The sequence below is a fragment of the Pogoniulus pusillus genome, chromosome 34 (genome assembly GCF_015220805.1).
Source record: "Pogoniulus pusillus isolate bPogPus1 chromosome 34, bPogPus1.pri, whole genome shotgun sequence".
Classification (NCBI taxonomy): Eukaryota; Metazoa; Chordata; class Aves; order Piciformes; family Lybiidae; genus Pogoniulus; species Pogoniulus pusillus.
The window spans coordinates 14484686-14508599 of NC_087297.1; the positions used below are offsets into that span (position 1 = coordinate 14484686).

A 23914-nucleotide genomic window follows, 5' to 3' on the forward strand; every position below is an offset into this window, starting at 1 on the left:
CCTCCTACCAGCCCAGGTTGCTCAAGACCTCATCCAGTCTGGCCTTGAACACCTCCAGGGAGGTTGTGGAGCACAGAAGCACCCAATGTGATCTTTGACCACATTGGGTGCTTCTGTGCTCCACAACCTCCCTGGGAAACCTGTGCCAGTGTCTCACCACCCTCACTGGCAAGAATTTCTCCCTCATCTTTTCCAGGAGCTGTTGTTCAGCAGGAGCCATTTTATTTTTGTTAGCTCAGGCTGGTTCTAAGAAGGTAGAGGTGGTGTGGAGAGGTTGATGCATTGTAAGTAGACAACTGCTGTGGAGGAATTCAAAGCAGAGCAGGCTTGAAGGGGTTTTTTAGTTCTTTGGAGTCTGCCAGCTTTCATTTGTAATCATGAGGCCAGCAGGAGCACGGCTGAAAATGAAATGGTTATTACTGTGTCTGGCCCTGAGAATGGCTGTGCTGGCTCTCAGCTCAGCAGAGGGTAGCACCCACTGCATGCCAGCCCTCTGGGGATCTTTGGGCATCTCTTACTCTCTTCCCCTCCAAAACACTTTGAACCCCTCAGTAAACTCAAGAGACAAATGCTCCCCCAAGCCTTTCTCCCCTCCTCTGCCCTTGCTCTCTATGCTGTGTGCTTGGCAAGTAATTCCTTATTGCAGTGTGCATGGATCCTGCTGCCTGCAGCTGTGCTGGGATGGACACCAGCAGCTCCAGAGGTGTGCATGGATCCTGCAGCTGTGCTGGGATGTGCAGCAGCAGCAGTTCTGGCTGCAGAGGGTGCAGGGAGGAAGGCAGGAGGAGAGCAGGAGCTGGAGCTGCTGGCTGGGGCTATCTGGGGCTCTGGCTGGCAGCTCAGTGTCTCCTGCAGACAGTTGCTCGCACACAGAACTCTTTCACAAGGCCCAGGAAAAACGGTTCACAGGGGAAGAAAGAGTGCTGGGGCTGAAAGGGCTGACAAAGGCTCTAATTTTTCTGCTGTGAGATAATGGTTTGAAGCCAGCAGCAGATAAAAGCTTGCCATAAGAATGGCTTAATTCCCCATCTTGTAAAAGGATTAGATAATTCAGGCTCTTTATGGATTCCTTACTCTGGGAAATACATTTCCACTTTGGGTTCTCCTCAGAAAGAGCTGCAGAGGGCACTTATTGAAATGCACAAAGGGCTTCATTCAGCCATCCTGGGAAGGCAGACAGACAGACACAGAAAAGATTATTCTGCAGCCTGGGTCAATGAGGAAGCTTTGCCCAGCGAGGGCATACTCTGGTCTCAGCAGCAGAGAACAGTGGCTGAGAGCTGCCCACTGGCCACATGGAACCTTGCCACAGCCATCTCCAGGAGTGACTGCAAAACGATGCTTTCAGTTTGCAGAAAGGGGATGGACTGAACCCAAATCCACTTCTAGCTGTGGGCTTCAGGACTTCTCAAACCATGTGCTGTGTTCAGTGGCATCCTCGGAGAGGGAGCGCCCAGCTGCCTGCGGGCAGTGCGAGTGTGCTAGGGGGTGGGGGTGAGCTGCACCTTGGGGGCTGGAACTCGCCAAACCTGGGTGCTGAGTATCTGCCATAAATGGAAATGTGGAGCTGACCACAGATCCCTGCCTGGATCTCTGCACTGCTGCTTTCAGGTGGATTGAAAGGCCCTCGGGGCAGCTCCCCCACACTGCAGACAGAAAGGTTCAGTACCTGCAGCAGTTCCCCAGCGCTTGCAGTTCGATGCAGGAAGAGTTCTGCAGGGTGGTGCAGTAGTCCTCGGGCTGCTCCTGGGTGCAGACACTTCTCTGCTTGTGCCCTGGGGGAAGCAGGAGCTGTGGCACTTCTTCCTTAACCCCAGTGCCAAGCTGCGGAGCTGCCCTGCTTACCGCAGCCGCAGAGGTGCCAGCTGCTCTCAGTGCCCACTGAATCTGCAGCCCTCTCCTGCCTGCCTCCGGAGAGCTGAGACCTGTTTCTGAAGTTTATTGATCTGAAGTTTGTGTAAACCTCTTTTAGAAGTGCCTCTGCAGTAGGAAGCTGCAGTGTGTGGCTGAGGCAGGGGGGCAGTTTTGCCAGCAGGAGACAACTCCTGCCAGTACATTGGTTCACATAACCCTGGCATGGAGGGGTTGGAAGGGACTTCTGGGGATCATCCAGTCCAAGACCTCTGTTCCAGCAGGGCACCCACAGCAGCCTGCCTGCGGTCACAATGCCTGGGAGGAGAGGTTGGAATCTCTCCAGAGAAGGAGACTCCACAACCTCTCTGGGTGGCCTGCTCTAAGGCTCCAGCACCCTCACACCAAACAAGTTTCTCCTCCTGGGTTCCAGTTTGGGCACTACTGGGTTCCCTGGGCACCACTGACAAGAGTCTGGCTCCATCTGCTTGCCCCCCCCACCTTTTAGCTCGTGCCCTCCTCTAGGGCTGCTCTTTTCCAGGCTCTCAGCCTTTGCTCCTCACAGACCTGCTCCAGGCCCCCCAGGATCTTCCCAGCCTCCCCTGGACTCTCTCCAGCAGTTCCCTGCCTCTTGAACTGGGGAGCCTAGAACTGCACCCAGTCCTGCAGCTGTGGCCTCCCTAGGGCAGAGCAGAGAGAGGTTAGTAATTGTTTCATGTAATCTCAGTGTGAGCTGCAGTGGCCTGGTCTGTGCTGGGAAGCTGACATCCCTTTGTCACTCTGCACCAAGAGCTCAGCTGGCACAGCTTTGCCCTTTCTGCTCTGTAAAAGCCATCAGGAGAAGCAGGGAGCAGGTCAGAAATTCCTGGCTCTGCTTTAGGCTCTGGAGAAGCTTTGGATTTTGCAGCAGTCTGAAGGAGGGCAGGACTGGCTGGAGACAGGAAGCTAAAGGTGCATGAGGTCAGGAGTTGGACCAGGACACTTGAGAAGGAAATGGAACAAACTCACCAAACTAGAGGCAAGGGAAGGTGATTGTAGAGCTTGGAATGCTGCTGCTGGGGGCTGGAGGTTGCCAGAGGAAGGTGTAAGAAAACATTCAGAGTAAGCTAAACGTGTGTGGGGCTTGCAGGGCTTCTGATCTCTGTTGTAACTTCCCTGGGGTTAGGAGTTTGTCCTGGGACAGTTCTCATTCAGTATCGCAGAGATCAGGCAGAGATGGGAGGTGCAGAGGCTACAGGAAGGAAGAAGATGCTTTGAAACGGGGCACAAAGTCCAGTAAGTCAAATTTATGCTTCTCCATCTCTGCCTGGAGTTCCCTTTCCTCATGAGGCTGTTAATAAGTCTCTCATTAATGCTGACACTCATTCACCTTCCCCATGGCTGGCAGGAGGTGGTCCAAGTGTCCCTCACCTCTGGGCACTGGCACAGGCTGGGTTGATTTACCTACTTCTGGCATGCTCTGATTGAGAAGAAAAAGAAGGTAGCAGAGTGCAAGTCATACCCAGTGGTGACAGAACTCTGCTTGGCTGGGGATTAAAGGAGAGGTGGTCCTAAACTGAGACCCCTTCTGTCTGGGGGTTTGTTTTCAGGAGGAGGAGACTGAGGGTTGGCTGACTTGGGTCGAGGATGTGGGTTTGGAAGCCTGTGGCAGAAGAGTGATGTGATGCATCTGTGATGCAAACCAGTTTCTGATGGGCAGCTGAGTGCTGGCTTGAGGCAGCCTTGCAGCACACATCCACACTGCTGCCTTGCTGCCAGCACAGAGTCTGCCTCCTGCAAGGGCGTGCAGGGCCCTGGCACTCTGATCTGATCCAGGCAGACAGCACAGGCCAGGGACAAATGCTCTGCTGGTGCCTGTCCAAGCTCAGAGCAAAGCTGACCTTGCAGAATGACTGCTCAGACCCTGCCAGTTTGCTTCCAGCTGCCAAGTAATGCTGGAAGAAAGAAAGACCAAGATGCACTCAGTGCTTTCTCCTAATAGCAGAGGTTGGGTTGCCACAGGGATGTTATTGTGGCCTTGGAGATGGGGTAGGAGGACGAGGAGGTTGCTGTGAAGGGAAGTAAAGTTAATCCATGAGGCATTTCCTCGTGGGAAAAGCTCAAGAGTCTTGGAGTGCTGGAAGGAGCCTTCCTGAAAGGTCAGGCACAAAGCTTGAGGGTTTGTAGCACTTAGCCTCTGCCAGCTGGGCTCCACCAAACAGGCACTCACCAGAGCTCATCTGCCAGGCAGGCATGCAGCGGGTCCTCGGCCCCTTCTGTGAGTCTGTGTGTGAGCAGGGGGAGCAGGCAGAGCTCAGACTCTTACCCATGTGGTGTGGCTGCAAATGTGTTCATTCCATTTCTCCACAACTCAGATTGCAGGGAGATAACTTGGCAGAGAGGCCAGAAGAGGTCTCCGTGGTGTCTCAAACATCTGAGCCAGCAGGGCCAGACTCTGACGGTAAGTCACAGAAACGTTTGCTGCTCACAAACCCCTGAGCACCCACACCTTGGGGTTAGGAGGAGAGGTGATGTCTGTGAAAGGTTCACCCTTTGCAGTGTTCCTGGGCATTCAGACTCAACCACTTACCCTCCAACTCTGTTCCTGTCTCGGCTGCTGCTCAGCAACTGGAAGAGAACACCTGAGATCTGCTGCAGAAGGCCCTTCCTAGGGGCTGTCTTGCCAGAGAATGCTTTCCTGGGAGAGGTGAAGCTGCTGAGGGTTAGCTTTATCTTAGCTGTCACTGGAGGACCTGCAAAGGCTCTTCCAGCCCTTCCCTGCCCGTTGAGCAGAGTCTGTTAGCTGAGGGATTTGCTTGCAGAGGGGGTGGTGGTTGTGGCTGCCCTACCTCGGTGTGGTTCTGTCTGGTGGTAAGGATGGGCTGAGACGTTCAACAGATGGGCACCTCCCTGCTAAACTGTGGCCAGCAACTACAGCTTCCATGGCTTCCAAACATGGCCTGGAGTGAGCAGGACTTCTTCCTTCAATGCTTTCGACTATATTTGAATTAGCTTAGCAGAATTAATGAAAGATAATTCTGCTGCTTCTATTAAGGCTGAAGATCCATTGTGTAAAGAGCAGGTAGTGAAACAGCCTAGGAGAGCCCTTGGCAGCTGAGGGAAGCTTGCTTGTGGCCCAGGTCCTGTCGGAGCTCCTGCTCCTCATTGCATTAAAGCTTGTAAATTAAAGTCAGACATCAAATTAGCCAAGCATTAAAGCAGGCACCCATGGAAATGGGCTGAGGTGCAGCTGACAACAGTGCCTGCAACACATTCCCCTCCCCAGCACTTAATTTATGGGCATTTGCTTTTCCAAGTGACTAATGCTGACTTAATTAAAGTGATTTACTTCTCCTCTACCTCTTTGGAACAGCTCAGGTTCCCGGGGTGGAAGCACTCGCAGAAGATATTGATGAGTTTCAGAGTGGCTCTCAAGTGGCAGGATATGTAAGTACCTTCCCTCACGGCTGAGCCTCTGGGTGTTACCAGTGGTTTGAGAAAAATCAGGTCGTGCACGGAGATAAAGGTTGTGCTTGGCAGCAGTCACCCTGCAGGGAGGAAACTTCACTTCCTTAACCTTCCTGCGTTTTCAGCTCTCTGGCTGCTTTCATTGTTTCATTCTAGGAAGGGAGATCCTTAGAAGTCAACCATGGCTGCCTCACACAGCCCCAGGTGCTGCAGGACCTGCAAAAGGGAAGAGAGCACCAAGGGTGCAGACTGCTCCTGCAGCCTCTCAGGCAGCTGATGAAGTGCCACTAACAAAGCACAGTCTGTCCCCAGCAGACAGCTAAGCAGCTGCCAGCTCTGGAGCTCCAGATCAACTCCTAAAGCTCTTTGAGAGCCTGGAGTGCAGGATCTGGAAGCTCTTTGAGAACCTGGGGTGCAGGAAGCCCAAGGAGCATGGTGGATGCTGTACAAAAGGAGAAAGGAGTCGATCTTTAGCTGCTGTTGCTTTGATCCCCTTTCCCAAGCCTCCTTTCTGCTTCACAGAGGTAGAATCAATTGTGCAGCAGTCTCTGAGGCCACTGTTTTCTTATTGATTAGGACCTGCCTCTACCAGCTTTGATTTATCAGTTCTGCAGCTGTGTCATGTAGGAAGAGAACAACAAACTGAATTGCTCAGGGAGAGACAGCTGCAAGGGAAAGAAGAGATCGTTGTGAGCAAAGTCTTGCAGCCTTCTACAAGGCTTTTGCTGCAAGAGCACACAGCAGCTGATGGTGAACGTGGACCTCTTTGGTATTTGGAGCTGAGAGCTGACTTTGCTTAGCCATGAGGAGAGAAGGCTCAGGGCAGACCATGGACCAGCACATAAAGGGTGGCTACCAGGAGGATGGAGATTCTCTTTGTACAAGGAGTCCCACGGAGAAGAGCAGAGGTGATGGGGACAAATTACTGCAGGGGAGATTCCCACTGGATTCCAGCTGAGAATGTTTCCCCACGAGCACAGTCAGACACTGGAATCACCTCCTAAGGGAAGCAGTGGAGTCCTCTCCACTGGGCAGTTGGAAGGCTCAGCTTGGCAGGGTGCTGAGCCAGCTCCTTCCAACTCCACCATCACCAGCAAGGTTGCAGCAGATGGCCTTGGGGTCTCTTCCAGCCTGGCATCCTGGCATTCAGAATAAGCTCTGTCTCTGCAGCTCTGGAGGCTGTCTGCAGCTGTATCTCCTCACACAGGAAAGAATGATCCAACTGCTGCTGCCCCTTGGAGCTCTGAAGGAAGGGGCCTGCACCACAGTCCCCTCATAACTTAGCCTCCGGCAGTGCCGCCGCACGAGGCAGGGAGGTGGTGCAGAGCTGCTGGCAGGAGGGCTCTGGAGATCAGTGTGTGCTTGCCGTGGGCTGCCACAAATCCTTCCAGACAGGCAGAAATACGCCTGTGCAATTACTGCAGGGCTGCTGGCAGGGCAGATGCTCGTGACTTGGAATGGTTCTCAGGCATTACAGGAGAGGGGAGATGCTCCAGGAGACAAGGGGGGAGGCAGCAGGAGCAGGGACGTGATGCTGAGCACACAGCCCTCATAAAGGGGCCAGATTGGTTCGTGGCATTCACTGCAGTGTGCACATTACCTGTGGGGGCTGCTCGGGTCTGAGAGTGCAGCTCGGGGGCTGCATTCTGAAGGCTTAGTGGAGTCTGCCCTAGTCCAGTGGAGCCTCAGCATCAGCTTCTCCCTGCTCCTGTCTTTGAGACGTTTCCATCAGATGTGCCTTGTCCTCCAGAAGTGTTTTGAGAGGGAATGGCACAGGCTGCCCAGGGAGGCTGTGGCTGCCCCCTCCCTGAAGGTGTTCAAGGCCAGGTCGGATGAGACCTTGAGCAACCTGGGCTGGTGGCGCTGTCCCTGCCCATGGCAGGGGGTTGGCACTGGATGATCTTTGGAGTCCCTTCCAGCCTAACCCATTCTGTGCCTTTCTGCTGAAGTGTACCTTAAGGGTCTTTAGAAAAGAGCTGTGTGGGTCTTGTCTGCCTGCCCCATGTGTAGAGCCCCGAGGAAGATGCTTGCTGTGCAAACTGAAGCAGGCTGGACCCCAGCACTTAGAGGAGGCAGGCAGCATCCATCACATGTTTCATGGAAATTAGAACCATACAATGGAAGGGTTCAAGTCTGTTGTGGCTTAGCTGGGCCTTTGGTAACCTCTTTGACAGTCCAAACCCACCTGGGCAGTGTGATCCTGAGCAAGCTGCTGTGGATGCTCCTGCTTTATCCTGCAGAGGTCCTTTCCAACCCCACTAGGCTGCATTCTGGGGTTAATGCTTTTGCTTGTGCTTCTTCTGAGCAAGTCTTGCACAAGTGTCACAGTAAGAACCTCTCCTTGTGTATTTTAAAGTCATTCCTTGTGGCTGTGTTGAGGAGGTCCTGGAAGTACTTCCCAGGGAGGTGTCTGGGCTGTTGGGTGGCATCAGCCTGGGTTGCCCTGATGGTTTAGCTGCTGCTGCTGCAAGGGATCCCTCTTGCAGTGCTGAAGCAGCAGAGGCAGTGATGGCGAGCAGGTACTGTGGTGTTCCCAGCAGCGCTGCTCTGCTGAGCCCCAGTGCCAAATGCTGCAGTGATTTAGAGGCAGTTCAGCCCCAGCCCCACTTAGGAACTGGGCTGTAAATCCTTGAGGAATTTGTCCTGTTATGATGGCTCAGCATGGAGCAGGAGCCTGTCGGGGGGCTTAGTTGAACTGCTTTGGATTCTTGGTTCTAAAGGTTGCCAGCTCTGGATGTTAATTAAGGTAAGAGAGACTCTTTGGTAACAATTTTCATCAAATATTCTCTCTTCTTCATGAAAAGCCCCCCCAGGCTCACTGCTCTCTGGGGCTGCCTCTGCTTACAGCTTCGTGCGAAGCTACATTTCAAAACTAAAGTCCCTTTTCTCCCTGTCCCTGTAAGGCTCAGGCAGGATGGACCCTGGACACTGTGGGTGTCAGACCTGGAGGATCCCCACGGCAGAAGCTCCTGAAGGATTCCTTAGCAGCAAAAGAACTTCAGAGCATGGAGCAGCACCTTGCTGGTAGGTGTGGTGGTGTGGGAGCACAGCATCCAGCAGGGCTCTGCCTCATGCTGGTGGGAACAGCTCAAACCCTGCCACTTGCCCTTCTCTTCACCGAGAGAAGCAGCACAGTCCTGTCTGTGTCTGTAGAAGTGATGAACTCTGCTGTAATTGCAGTAAGCCCAGTAATTAACCAGTAATTAACCAGCCTTGTGACAGGACACGGAGTGATGGTTTGAGCTCAAAGAGGGAGATTCAGACTGGAGAGAAGGGAGAAATGTTTGGCACTGGGGGTGGTGAGAGCCTGGCCCAGGTTGCCCAGAGAGGTGGTAGGAGCCCCATGCCTGGCACCATTGCAGGTCAGGTTGTCTGGGGCTGAAATCAGCCTGCTCTGGGTGGGGATGTCCCTGCTGACTGCAGGGGCTTGGACCAGATAGCTTCTGAAGGGCCCTTGCAGCCTGAACCATTCGCTGGGATGCCTCCCAAGCCCTGGCCCTGTTAATTCTGCTGCCTGGTGTTTCCAGGGTGATTCCATCTCTGCACTGCTGCAGGTTGGCAGTTCCAGGGGAAGAAATCAGGAGGAGTTTTAGACTAGAGAAGACCCAGAGCATAAGTGTATGTCTGTCTGTCTGTCTTTGTGTGTGCAGACATCGAGAAGGACCTGGCGCTGTGGGAGGAAGCGAGGCTCTCCAGGAGCCCTGGTGCCCAGCATCCCAGTGCCGCTGCCTCTGACCATCCAGGCAGTCTCCAGGCCACACAGAGCCAACTGGCAAGGCCTCAGGTGCCAGCTCAGACAGGGAAGAATGTCCAGCTGCAAGGAAACAGGTCCCCACCGCTGCCCAGTAACAGAACACAGGTCTCCGGCGTGGCCAGCAGCAGAGCTCCGGTGCCTGGCACACAGCCCAGCAGGCCTGGGACCCCCAACAGCTTACTGCCACGGCCCCTGACCCCTGGCAGCCAGGGCAGCAGGGAGGGCACCATTAGCATGCAGAGGAGCAGATCTTTGACATCTAAGAGCCAAATGGGGAGGACCCTGAGCGCCGCTTCGGGGCTGTCTGTGCAGATGAGTGGAGACATTGTTGGGACTGTCACCACTCAGAGAAGCAGTTTGTCAGAAGTAAGATTTTCCATTTAACCTTCTCGCTGTGTTCCAGAGCTGCTGGGTTGTGGTTTGTGTGGAGCTGACCCCAGTGCACCCAGCAGTGCCCTGCTCCGAGCAGAGCTTGAGCCATGCTGATGAGAAAAGCAGCCAGGAAATGCTGCTGAGCTTGGAGAGGTCCCCAGCAGGGGATGTCCGATTGCTCCAGACATCACCACCCTGCCCCCCGAATTCCCCATCAGCTCTGGAGGGCTTTGCCTGCACAATGCACAGCAGTTTTAGCAGCCTTACACCTTCCAGGAGGTGCCTGCCTCTGGGATGTTAAACACAACTCCCACCTTGCGGTCCCAGGGTATTGTTCTCCTGCCAGACCTGCAGTGTGGAACCTTTCCTCACTCTGCACTTTCTTTAGTCATTTTGGAGCTGCTGGGGTGGTCAGCTGGGCTGTGTGGGGTGGGGACAGGCACACACAGAACACAGAGATGGGCTGCAGCGAGGAAGGTCCAACCTCCCCCAGCCGCTGCCCAGCGCTGTGTGTGTCGGAGCCAGGCTGATGCTGAGCCTCACCACCTCCTCTCCCTGGCAGTGCCATCCACAGCACTGGGCTTTGCTCAAAATAAAAAGCTAAACACCTTGGAAATGTTGAGTGGGATCCTCCTCTGCTAACCCTGGCTGCCTTAAAGACCACTTTGGTGTGCAGGCAGTGGAAGCAGAGGCCCTTGTCTCAGCCCCATGCCTTGCAAAAGTCCTGTCCTTTGTCCCTGCTTCTCTCTAGGCTGCTCAGTTTTTGCGGGGGGATCCTTCAGCTCCCACCATGCATTACAGCTCTCTTTTGGAATCCATTTGTCAAAGCCTGGGGAGCTTTCTTTTTCCAAGGCTGAAAAAAGTAATCACACCTTGAGAGAATTGTTTCTGAGCAGCATCATTTGTTTTCCAAGCCTGCTGGGACCCTTGAGACCAGGTCTCATCAGCCTGACAGCTGCCTGAAGAGCTGAAAGCTTGGTGCTTGTCACGCTGCAGCTTTAGAGATGCTGGCAGGAGTAGGGAGGTTTGCTGCTGGGCTGTCCTGCCTTGATGCAGCTGAGTGCATGGCCTCTGTTAGCTGTTATGGAAGAAAGGAGATGAGGCCCAGAGAACTCCAAGAGTTAGGAATCTGGGAGGAGATCTCTGTTACATTTGGGGTCTGAATGCCAGCACCAGAGCTGCTGCTTTAGCTGGACCTGGCTGGAGGGCACCTGCAGTGCTCTGGCCAGGCTCTGCCCTGGCAGCTCAGCTCTTTTCAAACCAGGAGTTTTCCATTAAAAGAAAAAGGAGCAAAAAATATCCTCTTTTGGTAAACAATCTCCCTCTGCCTGCTGCTTTGAGGGGTGTTTGTGAGCTGGAATTCATTTCTAACTCAAGATGTCAGGAAGAAAGGAGAGGTTTCCCACTCAACACTTTTCTTTCTTTCTTCTGAAGCAGTGTTGTTCTCAATGGCTGCACAGGTGTGTGATGCCAGCTAGAATTACTGCAGGGGCTCCTTGAAGGGCCATCTCCTGAGCTCTGCACCTCCTTCAAGGGCCCTGCAGCCTGCCCCTCACTGCTGCTCTCTGCTGCAGCAAGGCAGGCAGCTGAGCACCTGCTGCACCCCCGCAGCCAGCAGCCACGGGTCCCCTTGCCCTTGCTGCCTGACTTGTTCCCTGTGTTTGCCAAAGCCCAGGCCCTGCTGCTGGCTCTCTCAAGAAGTGCCCTCTCACATCTCCCTGTGCACAGATTTGTCTCCAGACCTCCAAGGACTGATCAAACTCCACAGCTGGCATCGTATGTCTGCACTCTCCCAGCTGCTGCTCAGCCCCAGCACTCCCCTGCAGGGTCTCATCCTCTGCTTTAATCCCTCCTAGAAGTGACAAATTCTTTTCTCTCTGGGCACAATGGCACGCTGGCTGCTGCTGACCCTGCTTATCCTTTCCTGACGTGCACAAGTGACCTTTGACTTAACAGAGACTCCTCTTGGGACTAGCTCTGTTCCCAGGGGGAACGCTGCTGGTGTGGCACAGCACACTGAGCACCTCTGCCAGGCTGTGAAGGCCTTTGGACGTCAGAAAGCAACTTATGGAGGTCTGGCCCCACCTTTGGAGTGTTCCAGTAGAACCTCTGAGCTCTCTCTGCCCACTGATGCTCCTGGTCACTTGGTGAAGGGGTTCAGTTCAGACGGAGCACAGTAGAGCACACCAGAACAAGTGGGCTCAGTGTAGAGCAGAACACACAGAACAAGTGGGCTCAGTTCAGGCAGAGCACAGCAGCAGTGTCTGTGTTTGGTGAGGTTTTGCCCCTTTGTGGCCATGGGACTTCCTTCCCTGGTGCCTCGGCCTCTCTCTGCCCATGGGCTCATGCTTTACAGAGTCAGAGATGGCCTGAGGCAGGAGGAGAGCAGCGAAGCTCTGTCCTCCTCTCTGCCTTCTCTGCCCACAAAGATGGAAGACTGGAGGCTGATGCTGTGTAAAGAGTTTTGCAGCTCTACTTTAGGTTTGTGTCCTGCTCCTGTACCAGAGCAGTGAAACAGAAGAAGGGGAACTGCCTTCACTCAGCCTGCTGGCACAGCCTGGGAGCTGCTGCTGGGTAGGAGCACGCAGGGGTCACGCTGCCAATCCTGCGGCAGACGCCAGGCTAAGGTTTTGCAGGCTGCTCTGCTTCCTCGCTCTTAGGTGGTGGTGATGGCAGTGCAGAGCTGGCCAGGCTGGGTGAGAACGAGCCACTGGCCGGGGGGACTCCAGCAGCAGGTCTGCCTGTGGGGAGCTGCAATTAAAGCCTTCAGAACCTGCGTGGGTGTGCACTGTGGTTATTTCTCAGCACTTCTAACAGCCCTCCAGGCCTCCTCGAAGCTTCTGAGTTTGCAATGGGCTCCAGAGCACAAAATGAGTCTTGAATACAAGGATCTTGCTGCTGAATACAACTGAGAGTTGTCCTGAGGTTCTGGTGAAGTTCCTGCCGTGGTGGCTCAGGGTGGTTTAATCTCATTACAGCACAGATCTGATAAAATCTGGCAAGTGCTTAACGTTATCAGTTGCTAAGAATGTTTTAGGGGCTTTTTAATGCTCAGGACTTAAAATGATCTGAGATTTTGTGGCCACACCGCTGCCTCTTGGCACACATCACACTGCAGAGTTCTACCAGGTGGGTTTTATTATCAGCTCTGTCCAGGGCTGAACTGAATTACAGCAGAGAAATGCTACCTAGAGAAATGGTTTTATTGTCTCTATAAATCAGGGGTCCAGAGCCTTTGGCAGAGAGACTTTGTATGCATCTGCCGTGGGTGTTTTGTATCCATAGACAAAGAGAGGTTGAATCTTGCTGCTGTCTTTGGGATGGATTCCACTGGAGTGCCAGTCCTGTGGTGGCTGTCAGCAGCTGTTGGGATGAGCTTGCTCCTGGCTCCCTTGGTTGGAATTCTGCTGTCACTGCGTTTGCCCCGGTGGTCGCTCTGCCACTGTCACCAGCAGGGAATTGCAGCTTGAGGCAGCAGTGATGGACACTAAGTTTTCCTCCTGTTTCCTGGAGTATGGAGCACGATGTGAGGAGGACTCTGGTTTGGGCTCTTCCACTCTGCTGTGTTGCCTGGCTCAGTTCTTTGCTCTGTGGTTTGGGAAGGTCACAAAGTGTGCTGCTGTCTCTGACCGCTCCTGGGTCCTGCTGCAGGAGCCCAGGTCCATGAAAGCAGTGCTTTGCCCAGCTCAGTGCTGCGGTCAGCAGCCTGCCCCAGGACTGAGCTCCTTGGAAATGGCCTGAAATGAGTGGGGAGCTGCTGCCCAGCTTGGCCTGGGCTCTGGCAGCAGCCCCAGTGGCTCCTTTCCCAGATTGCCAACAGAGGCAGTTCCTCACTGCCAGGGAGCAGATTCAGACAAGCCTGGTTTCTGGTCTTACCCCAGGCAGCCCAACAGAAAGCTCCTGTAGCACTGTGCAGGACAACTCCCTTGCACAGGGAGGTTCTGGTTTTCAGCTGCTGTAGCTGCCAGGGCTCTTAACCCTTTTTTTCAGGTAATCACAAGAACCTGGGCAGTAACTTTATGGTGCCTGGCCCATGTTGGAGCTTTCATTTAGTGCCCAGGCTTGCCAGTTCGAGCTGCCTTTGAGGATAACTCCTGTGTTCCAGCCCCACCTCTCACCCTGACCATTGCAAAGGCTGTTGCTGGTTTCTGTGGCCCTGTGTGTCCCTGCTCACACAGGTGTGGAAATGTTTGCACGTACACAGCTGCAGAGGTTCCATAACAAGGCAGGTGACTGTAAACCATTTATAGAGAAGATCTTCAGCCATGTGTGGAGTTCTGACTCTGTAAAACACTTCTGGTCTGATGCTTAAGAGTTTTATGGCGTCTTGGAGACAAAGCTTTCCACAGCATTTTTCCTTCCTAGGCATTTTCCCTACATGAAAACCTTAGGTTCTGCCTTGGGTTTTAGGTCCTTGGTCTTACCAGATCAGAGACAGCAAAAGTCTTGACCAGTCAAAGCCTCAGTTGAGCAAATCCTGCCTGACATTTGCAGGCACAGCCCACAGGGTGCAGGGACAGGTGGAATAGCTGCATTCAGCTGATGCTCCATGTCCCTGCACTTCAGAGGCGAGTGTGGCTGCAGCAGCCAGACAGAGAGTTCCTCTGTCAGAGCAGAGGGGTAAAGATTCACTGCACATGCTCCCAGGGATCCTGCCCCCCCATGTTCTGCTTCCACTGCACAGCAAGAACGCTGCTATTGTTAAAGGCTTCTTCCTTGCTGCTCAACTGAGGCTAGGAGGGTTTGCTAACCCCAGCTAGAGCCATTCTCTGTCCCTGTGTCTAAAGCAGATCTGTTTGTGGCAGGATGAATTCTTACAACAGCTCCAGCTTGCTCAGCAGCCTTGGACCCTGCCGAGTGACACGGAGAGCGAAGGGGTGGAAGCTGACCAGGACAAAGGTGAGTGGCCCAGAGAAGTCACCAAGAGCCTTCAGCTTCTGCCTTCCCTTCACACCCTGTGGAGGTGAGGCGCTGCTCCCAGGGCTGCCCAACTCACTTGTTGGAGCTGAGCCGTGCAGGGTGGATTTACAGCAGCTCGGTGACACCGCTGAGCGATGACAACAGGATCAGAGGCCACGGTTTGCTTGGCTAAGTGGAACAATTTGTCCTGAGGTGCTAAAGTAGCTGTTGCAGAGAGAAGAAGCTGAAATAGATGCTCTCTGCTCAGTGAATCTGCAGTGGCCAGCAGAGAAGCCCCAGCCCCCTCCCAGCAGCTCTGCAGAGCTGAGCCTCCCTCCCCAGGACTCTCTTCTCCCTGGCTGGCCTGCCTGCTTTGGAATTCCTCTGTAGGAAAAAGGCAGCTCTTAATCACACCAATAATCCAGAGTGTCCTCCAGCCTTTGAAGCAGTTGTCTGCTGGGGACAGCAAAGGTCAGCAGGATGTTAACCTAAACGGCAGAGCAAGCAGTAACAAGCAGTGCTGGAGCATGCACTGAGCGCAGCTCCTTCCTCTGCCTGCTCGGGAGCTGCCCGGCAGCAGCATCAGCGCATCCCAGCGCTGTGCTCACTGCTCTGCCTCTCAGGAGCTCTGTGCTCTGCCGGGGGGATGAGCCAGCTCTTTCCTGCCGCAGGTTAGGCGATCAGCCAGCACAAAGGAGGTGCAGGTGCAGTCCCTTTCACTACCACCCTCTGAGCTCTGCCCTTCAGCCAGTTCTCACAGCACCACCCCATGGATCCCTAGGGGGGCTCTGGGAGGGACAGCCTCAAAAGCCTTACTGAAATCCAGAAAAACTCCACCCACCACCTTCTCTTCATCCGCGAGGTGGGTGAGGAGATAAAGCAGTGAAACAGGACCCTCCTGGGGAGCCCGTGGGGCTGAGCTGCTGTTGGTTAGCTGCTGCAGCCTTGGAAGGTCAGAGCTGGTGCTGCAGCACCAAAAGAGCAGAGCAACCTGAGACTTCCTGCATCCAGTCCTGTAACAGTGCTGCATGCTGTTAAAGCTGCCACCAGTAAGGGCAACAGCCCATCAGGGTTGGCACACTGGTGCCACTGGCAAAGCAGAAGGTGCAGAACTGGCCAAGAGAAGCTGCCAGTGCCCAGCTGGTCTCAGCATCTCCTAAACATCATTTGCAGCATCTTGTCTTATGAGCATAAGACAACAGTGATAGGGCAAGAGGCAATGGTTTGAAACTGGAGCAGAGCAGAGCTAGGTTGGGCACCAGGAGGAAGTTCTGCACAGTGAGGGTGGTGAGACACTGGCAGAGGCTGCACAAGGAGGGTGTTGAGGCCCCATCCCTGGAGACATTCAAGATTAGATTGATGTGTCCCTGAGCAGCCTGCTCTAGCTGGAGGTGTCCCTGTGACTGCAGGGGTTGGACAAGATGAGCTTGGAGGGTCCCTTCCAGCCCAATGCAGCCTGTGAATCTGAAATGAGACCCTAGGCTCCCAGTGCTTGTAAATCTGACTGCAAGGATCTCGCTTCTGCAGCTCCCAAAGACATTTAACGTGCTAAAAAAAGACACTGATGTGACAAATGGCACAGAGAACTGCCAGGGTGCACATTAGGTAAATGAAAAGCTGGCTGGGGTGCAGGGCTGGAGGAGCTGAGGGAAGATGTGGGTGAATGGGGCTCATTAGGCTTTGATGGGCTTGGGTAATTGCGGGGGAGGAGAAGCGGAAGCTGTGAGCTGCTGCGGATCCCTGGTACAGCAGCCACGGCCCGTGCAGTGCACTTGATTGCAAACGGCTGAAGCAGGCTTGAAGCAAATGAAGTCTGTCTGGCACCAGAGCAACAGATCTGTCCTTGCTGCAGGGTGGGGAGGCTCTGTCCTGGAGAGCAGTGACCCAGTGGATTTAGGATGATGATGGAAGATCACCTCGGCAGGAGCTCTCAGCATGATGCTGTCAGAAGGGCTAAACCTGGCCTTGGATGCCTGAGAAGTGAAGCAGCAAAGTGGTCATCGTGCACCCTATCAGGGGAGCTGCCATGAAGAAAGACTTGGAGCTCCCTGAGAGATGGCAAAAGATGATTAGAAATGAGCAGGCTCTGGAAACCCTGTTGGGAGTTCTACCTCCAGACACTCAGCAAGGAAGCTGGGAGAGGGTTTGGTGTCTTGAATGGGAAAGATTCCATTCCTCAGGCTGTGATGAAGAGAAGGAATTGCTCTGGCCTGGCAACCAAGGGCCTTCAGCACTGAGCAACAGCTAAGGGAGCTGATGAACGTGGAGCCAGGAGCTGGAGGTGTGTGTCTCTGTGTGACAGGCCAATCCTGTGGGCAGGCTGTGGGCTGTGCACAGGTACCTGTGGGCCCTGCCGGGCCGAGAGGAGGTTGGAGCAGCTGATCACAGCAGGACTTCCCATCCTGGTGCCTGGGAATGTGTTTATGCCCATAAGGAGCAGTCTGGATCAGCTGCCTTGCTGGTCTAGCAGGAGGTGTCTCTGCCTGTGGTGGTGGGGTTGGCACTGGATGATCCTTAAGGTGCCCTCCAACCCAAACCATTATGTGATCCCATGCTGATACTGCTCAGTGTTGCTCACTGAGCTCTGAGTTCAGTGCATGGAGAGCTTCTACAAAGTGCCAGGCCAAGGAAGGATGAATTTCCTCTTCTGCAGATGAATTGTGAGCCCTAATTCTGTGTTCTCTGTTTGCTGTCACAGGTCTGTGGGCTCAGAGGGGCTGCTGAAGAGCCATTCAGGCCACAATTGGCTGGGCACAGCTGCACCTGCGCATTTCCTTTGCCTCCTGCCCAAGCACTTCAAGCAAAGCTATTTCCGTAGTCTCAGCAGCCCCTGGGGGGCAGCCCTCTGCCGTAGGGGTGCTGCAGGGCACTGCCTGAGGCACTGGCTGCAGGGCAACCAGCACCTTCCACTCTTACTCTGATGGCTTCCTTTGCTTTATGCCCTGCGACTTTGGGCTGAGGGCTCAGAAACTGAGCCCTGCCTGGCCGAAGCTGCACCTGCAGGTGCTGTGGGTCTGAACTTGTCTGAGGTTTTCTACTGCTTCTAGTTTTGTAATCCGGACCCTTTTCTAGGCTAATAAATGTTGAAGTGTTTGCCCACAGCTGCCACTGTCTGTGTCCCATTGGGGTGGCTCAGAGCAGAGCTGCCAGTGGCCTGCAGAGAGCTGCCAGGGGCTGGTGTATCTCAGGGACGTGATGGGGTCAGAGGAGCAGAGAGCTGCAGTGCTCTGTCCACCAGCGTGCAAGTCAACAACCTCTTGTGGGTGAGGAAATTCCCTTCGGAGCCTTAGCCACACAGGTGGCTAAGCACAGGTGTGCAAAGCACACGCAGGAGCTGCTGGTTTGCAGTGATGGCAGCCAGCACCCCTCTGTGACTGACAGCAGAGCACCTCCCAGCTCCTAATGACCACCCAGCACCACCTGCACTGCTCAGGACCTCTGGCAGGAGCACAGAAAGCAGCCAGCTGGGTTCCCAGGCGCCACGGGAGCTGCTGCGCTGGGACATGCTGCTGGATGGCACAAAGAGGTGAGGACTGGATCTCTTTACAGCCTTTCTGAGCAGGTGGGGGGCTTGGAAATGTCATTGCGTGGTTGTGGCACTGTCGAGTGCTCCAAGGTGCCAGCTTGTTCTCAGCCTGTGTGTTTGAAATCCACGATGACAAAAAGGTGTTGGGAGAGGCGTTTATGGGATGTAAACCACGTCCATGGGTAGCTGTGAGCTGTGCAAGAAGCGGGGAGGGGTGTCGCTGGCGGCCCCTGGTGCTGTAGCTCGCACCTCCAGATAACAACACCCCAGAGCCCTCCCAGGGATGTTCCTCCTGCCGATCTCTGTGCTGTCACCTTGCTAATGGCTGCCCTGCAGCGAAGCCAGGCTGAGGGCGGGAACCTTCACTAGCGTTTGGAGGGGGAACTTTTGTCCTCTCCTCCTCCATGAGCTTCCCCTGTGCTGAGCAGGCCTGCAGTAACCTGGCACTGTCTGTCGGAGGGTGCCAGCTGCCGTCCTGCCTCCGGGCACCGATGTGCTCTAACCCCCAGCTACAGTGCACTGTGCTGCTCTGCAAGGGCTGCTCTCACCATCTTCAGCTGAGGCTGCTCCCCCCCCGTCACCCATGCCCCCATTCCGTGGTGGATTGAAACCAGGCTTGCTGGCTGCAGCCTGCGGAGAGCTGAGTTTGATCAGGGCTGGAGCCCTGGAATGTCTGAGCTGGAGCGGGGGAGCTGCGCTGCAGGCGGCGCTGGGGGGGCAGAGCCTCGCCAGCCCCAGCACCAACCTGCCCCCTCTCTGTCCTCTCCAACCCCCCACCCCACTTACACTTTCCTGAAGCTGCAAGGGGACCTCTCTGCTTGCAGTTCCCTCCAAAGCAGGGTGGGAGCCATTGAAAGCTCTCTCAACTCAAAGCACGGCTCGCAAGTGGAGTGCAGCACAGCTCAGTGCTGGCCCAGCAACAGCAAACCGCTTGTGGGGAGCCCTGCTAGAGAGCAGGGAAAGTTCAGCCCTCGGTGCGTTTTGGGGGGCTGCAGATGATTTCGCACAGACTCGCTGGCTCTGGGGAGCTCTGCTCTTGGCACGAGTTCGCTGCAAAGCGAGCGCGGCGCAGACAGTAGCTGCACTGCAGGGACCGCTCTGCTCTCTGGAGCTGGCTTCTAATCCTCTCAGCTGACAGAGAGGGGAAGCTTGGCAAGCGTGTGAGAAGTGCTCTGCGATGCTTTTCATTTCCAGGGGGGTGTGACCTGCTTTTAAGCACGCATCGTACCAGGAATGGGCAGATCACAAACCCATTCTCACTCCTGCTGGCTTCCCTGCGGGGAGTGGAGGCCTGCGCCCACCGGGCAGGGTTTCCCTTGCTCTCCAGCAGCCTCCCCGTGCCTGCGAGCGCTGCCCGAGGGAGCAGCTGCTCTGGGGCAAAGTCTGCTGCAAAGGGCTGTAGCGCCAGGGTTTATCCGGCGTGGGTTGGTCTGGCGCTGCTGGCACAGGGGTTCTTGCGACATCCCCACTCTGTAAAGGTACCAGTGAGTGGTGGGACACACCTTGAGGTGTCCCCAGGGGAATGTCTGGGACTCTGTGCAGAGCTTTCTATCCTGTGGTCCTTAGCCCGGGTGCAGAGCTGCGAGTGCTGCTCGGAGAGAGCAGGAAGCTCCTCACAGCCCTGCAGCTCAGCTCTGCTGGACCTGGCAGCACATGCACAGGGGCAGGCCCTGGCAAGAACCCTTCTTTCTATGTTTTCCACTCTGAATGTGGCTCTGCAGAGGTTAAAAAATGGCTCTGACACGTTTCTGGAGTGCTCTAGAGCCAAGGAACAGAACTTCTGAGCCATTTCTGTAGGGACTGGCAGGCAAAGAGGAGGCAGAGGCAGTGACTGAGGTCCTTGTGCAGAGCACAGCCAAAGCCTGGCTCAGCTCTCCCAGCCCTGGCACACTGCTCCAGGTGGACTTATTCCTCATGTCTCATCTCAATCCAGCTGCTTGCAGCTTGAAGCCATTCCCCTCCTCCTGTCACTCCATGCTTTTGTCAAGAGCCCCTCCCCAGCTCTCTTTTAGCCCACTTCAGATCCTGGGAAGGTGCTCTAAGGTCTCCCTGGATCTTTCTCTTCTCCAGGCTGATCAGCCTCAACTCTCAGCCTGGCTGACATCCTGCGTGGGTTCAGTCTGCTGAAGGCAAGAGCAGCTGCTGCCCAGGGTGTGATACTTCATGTAGAAAATGAAGATTTAATAATTTTCCTCTTTTTAATTGATTTTTGGTGTTCCACCTGCAAAGGCCTGAGGGTTCCCATCTAAAGTCTCCAAAACAAGCCATTGAAGATCAAAGCAACTGCCGTGTAATTAGGGCTGCCATTGAGTGATGCTGTCCTCATCAGCTGTCTTTTATTCCTCCTGCCCCAGACACCAGCCACAAATAAACTTTGCCTCTCAAAATGAGGTTAAAAGCCCAAAGTTGCCAGCTTAGGCACTGCTTTATCCCTCACTGGGGCATTTTGGAGGGGCTGCTCCTTTCACTTTGTGCCTAAACCACTTGGCTGAACTGAACACCAGCTGGCAGCAAGGCAGGGGGTAGGAAACAGCATAGCCAGTGGATCACATCTGGCAAAAGAACCCAGGGCTGGGGAGGAGCAGCTGAGGGACCTGGGCTGTTCAGCCTGGAGAAGAGGAGGCTGAGGGCAGACCTCCTTGCTCTCTACAGCTCCCTGAGAGGAGGCTGGAGCTAGGTGGGGGTTGGGCTCTTCTCCCAAGGAACAAGCAACAGGACAAGAGGTAACAGCCTCATGCTGCCCAGAGAAGGGTTTATGTTGGACTTGAGGAACAATTTCTGCCCCAGAAGGACTGGCAAGGCCTGGCCCAGGCTGCCCAGGGCAGTGGAGTCCCCATGCCTGCACGAGTTTCAAAGCTGCAGAGATGTGGTGCTGAGGGACATGGTGCAGTGGTGCCTTGGCAGTGCTGGGGTAAGGGTCAGGCTCCATGATCTGAAAGGTCTCTTCCAACCCAACCAGTTCCGTGGCTGTGTTCTAACAAGTGCCCTTTCCCATCCCTTGCAGTGCAAGAGGCAGAGGGCAGCCTTGCCTTGCTCTATTTTCTGTCCTCCTTGGCTTTGCTTTGTGTTTTAATTCCAGCTGTTAGAGACATGAGGTGAGTTACCCAGAGCTATTTATTAGCTTGTTAAGCTGAACAGAGCCTTTGCTCCCTGGCCAAGTCTTACAGGAACCCACCAAGCACTGCAGTACCTCACAGGCAGAGCCCCACCTTTGCAGATGACATCAGTGCAGCAGGACCTGAGTGGCAATTTATCTTGAGCCCTACTCTTCTAACAGCTCCACATTCTTACAAGTATTTGCTTTCCCTCCCATCAGCCGAGTTGTGTGCAGTGGTGATTTATGGCTCCCTGGGGAGCCAAAGAATTTAGAATCTATCAGCCTGATCCAAAAGTCTTTCCTCAGACTGAATACTGTAACGAAGCAGAGGATGCAGGAGGCTCAGAGGTTTGGCTGTGAGGAAGCTTTGCCTTTAACAAAAGCCAGTGCAGGTACCAGGACTCTGCCTTGCTCCTGACAGTGATGGTTAGGATCCTGTCTCTGACTCCACACAAACAACTGCTGCCAGTTTACTCGGGGCACCCCTTCCAGCAGGGTCACTACTTCACAGTAGGCAGCTGAGCAGTGCCTGGGAGCACCCTCATGAGTGCCTGAGCTTGGGCTGTGAGCAAGCCCTCCTGAGGAGACTCCTCCCCAGGTGCCATCAGCAAAGGTGCTCCATGAGTTCAGCCAATGCACCCCCTCTGCCCCCTGGCACTGGTTCCACGGCTCAGCTCCTCTGAGTCACTCTCTCATCCTCCCACGTGTAGCCAGCTTGGACACCAGGTCCTGCTCAGCTCCAGCTCTGCTCCTGCTGGGCTGCACAGCTGACCAGGGCAGATGCAGCCACACATCATCTTCCTCATGGTCTTGCTCCAAAGCAGGCTCTGACTGCAGCCCCAGAAGCCAGCCCAGGCATCTGCTGCACATCTGTGCAGTGAGCAGGCTGGGCTCTGGGGTTTGGGGGCGCTTGGGGGGGTTTTAGACTTCTCTCAGGGTGCCTGGAGGCTGCAGGTCTGGTTTGCTGCTGTCAGGTAGAGGTTCAGTGCCAAGGTCTGTTGCATCCATCTGCCCACTCAGTCAGAGTCCTGAGCTCCATGGCCTTGGTGGTTTGTAGGCAAATTGTCTGGTACGAAAGCCTCCTGCTTGGAAGCCTGCCCTGTTCTCATGGTGGCAAGGGTCAGTTCTCTGAGCCCAGCACTGCTGTGGCTTGGCAACTGACAGGTTTCAGTAACACAGGTCAAAAGAGCTCTCCCACAGTGGCTTGAGTTGATTTAGGGATGCACCTTGGATACTGGGTTCAGTTCTGGGACCCTCATTCCAGGAAGGACATTGAGGGGTGGAGCAGGTCCAGAGAAGGGTAGCAAAGCTGGGGAAGGGACTGGAGAGCAGGGCTGGGGAGGAGCAGATGAGGGAGCTGGGGAGAGGGTTAGTGTGGAGAAGAGGAGGCTGAGGGAGACCTCACTGCTCTCTACAGCTCCTTGAGAGGGGGCTGGAGCCAAGTAAGGATTGGTCTTTTCTCCCTAGTAATAAGGGACAGGACAAGAGGAAACAGCCCCAGGCTGTGCCAGGTTGGACATGAGGAAGAATTTCTTCATGGAAGGGGTTGTTGAAGCCTGGCCTGGGCTGCCCAGGACAGTGGTGGAGTCCCTGTGCCTGGAGAGGCTCCCTAGGGCTGCTTGCCTGGTTCACAGTCCCAGCTGGGATAGTCCAAGTTAGTGTAGTGAACTGAGGTGGAGCTCCTCAACTCCCTCCCCTCTTAGTGGACTCCTTCCCTCGGTCATGCCTTTGCCCCTTCCTCTGAGCACAAAGCTCCCTCTGCACCGTGACCGAGGCAGGAGGGAGCTCACCTCCTGCACTGCTTTGGAAGTTCCCCATAGTGAAAAATGATCTTCTTGAGGATGAAGATTCCACAAAGCCTGCAGGTACAGCAGAGTCTCTAAAAATGATGCCTAAGCAGTTTTTTCCCCTCCCTCTCTGGAATACTTTCATCAGAGCAGGATTCCAGACGTGCTGGTGAGGATTTGCTGGGAGCTACAACAGTCGAACCTGGCCATAAATTGTCAGCACACAAAAAGCAACCTTTCCCTGGGAACTGATTGAGCACCTCCACAAACAGTGCTTATCTGGATGAGTTCTCTTGGTGCCCCCGTGGGTGTCGTGCACATGTCCCTGGGGCTCCAAGTGGGAGCCAGGAGCAGTGGTGCTGGGGCTTTGGAGTGGGCTCTCTCCCTCCCCGGGCAGGGCAGCAGCAGCTCCATGGCCCAGTCCTTGCCCTGCAGACAGGAACACGGAATGGGAGTTTCCGTGGAAATGCAGAGTGGGCTCTGGGCTACAGGAGTGTGTTAATTGCCTCCCAGCACTTGAGTTATGGCTGCTTTTATTAATCTATTTCCAATAAAAGGCTGTAAAAGCAGGGGCCATGAGGAGTGGCTGACATCACTTACTGGGGTTATTTGCTGCCTTGGACACTTTTATGGGCACCTCAGTGCTCAGGAGCTCTAAGCTCCCCACCATGCTGGAAACAAAGCACCATTGCTCCTGGCTTTTTTGGTGGCTTTAGAGCTTTTTGTTCAGCCTGCAGGAGAGAAGGCTCCAGGCAGACCTCAGAGCAGCCTGCCAGTACCTGAAGGGGCTGTGAGCAGGCTGCAGAGGGACTGATCCCAAAGGCCTGGAGGGACAGCACCAGGGGCAGTGGTTTGAAATGAGAGCAGAGCAGATTGAGATTGGATGTGAGGAACAAGTTCTGCACCAGGAGGCTGCTGGAGCACTGCAGCAGGTTGCACAGGGACGTGGTTGAGGCTCCATCCCTGGAGATGTTCAAGGTGAGGCTGGAGAAGGCTCTTAGCAAGCTGCTCTAGTGGAGGATGTCTCTGCTGAGTGCAGGGGGGTTGGACTGGGTGCCCTTTGGAGGTCCCCTCCAACCCATTCTCTGGTTCTATCAGGAATACAAAACCTTAAAGGCAGTTAAACAGAATCCTGCTCAGAGTGAGCCAGGGCTGAGCCCCAAACAGCAGAACTGAAACAC

The 23914-nt window shown here is 54.7% G+C and overlaps 1 protein-coding gene and 2 long non-coding RNA genes across 8 annotated transcripts in view; all 3 read left to right on the forward strand.

Annotated features, from left to right (window-relative positions):
* C34H8orf34 (chromosome 34 C8orf34 homolog) overlaps positions 1 to 12200 on the forward strand; it is a 47436-nt gene extending 35236 nt beyond the window's left edge. For all 4 annotated transcript variants that reach the window (XM_064170497.1, XM_064170500.1, XM_064170498.1 and 1 more), the window contains 4 exons: positions 4206 to 4291; positions 5204 to 5277; positions 8202 to 8322; positions 8949 to 12200. In XM_064170497.1, coding sequence (XP_064026567.1) covers positions 4206 to 4291; positions 5204 to 5277; positions 8202 to 8322; positions 8949 to 9436 — 769 coding nt within the window. In that variant the 3' untranslated portion in view covers positions 9437 to 12200. The remainder of the gene's footprint in view (positions 1 to 4205; positions 4292 to 5203; positions 5278 to 8201; positions 8323 to 8948) is intronic.
* A 3698-nt stretch (positions 12201 to 15898) lies between these two features.
* LOC135189780 (uncharacterized) lies at positions 15899 to 17424 on the forward strand. The gene is made up of 2 exons (XR_010308297.1): positions 15899 to 16604; positions 17022 to 17424. It is a non-coding gene; the product is annotated as an uncharacterized LOC135189780 (long non-coding RNA).
* A 286-nt stretch (positions 17425 to 17710) lies between these two features.
* The window catches only part of LOC135189779 (uncharacterized), a 33019-nt gene continuing 26815 nt past the window's right edge, over positions 17711 to 23914 (forward strand). For all 3 annotated transcript variants that reach the window (XR_010308295.1, XR_010308294.1, XR_010308296.1), the window contains exon 1: positions 17711 to 17849. This is a non-coding gene — a long non-coding RNA (uncharacterized LOC135189779). The remainder of the gene's footprint in view (positions 17850 to 23914) is intronic.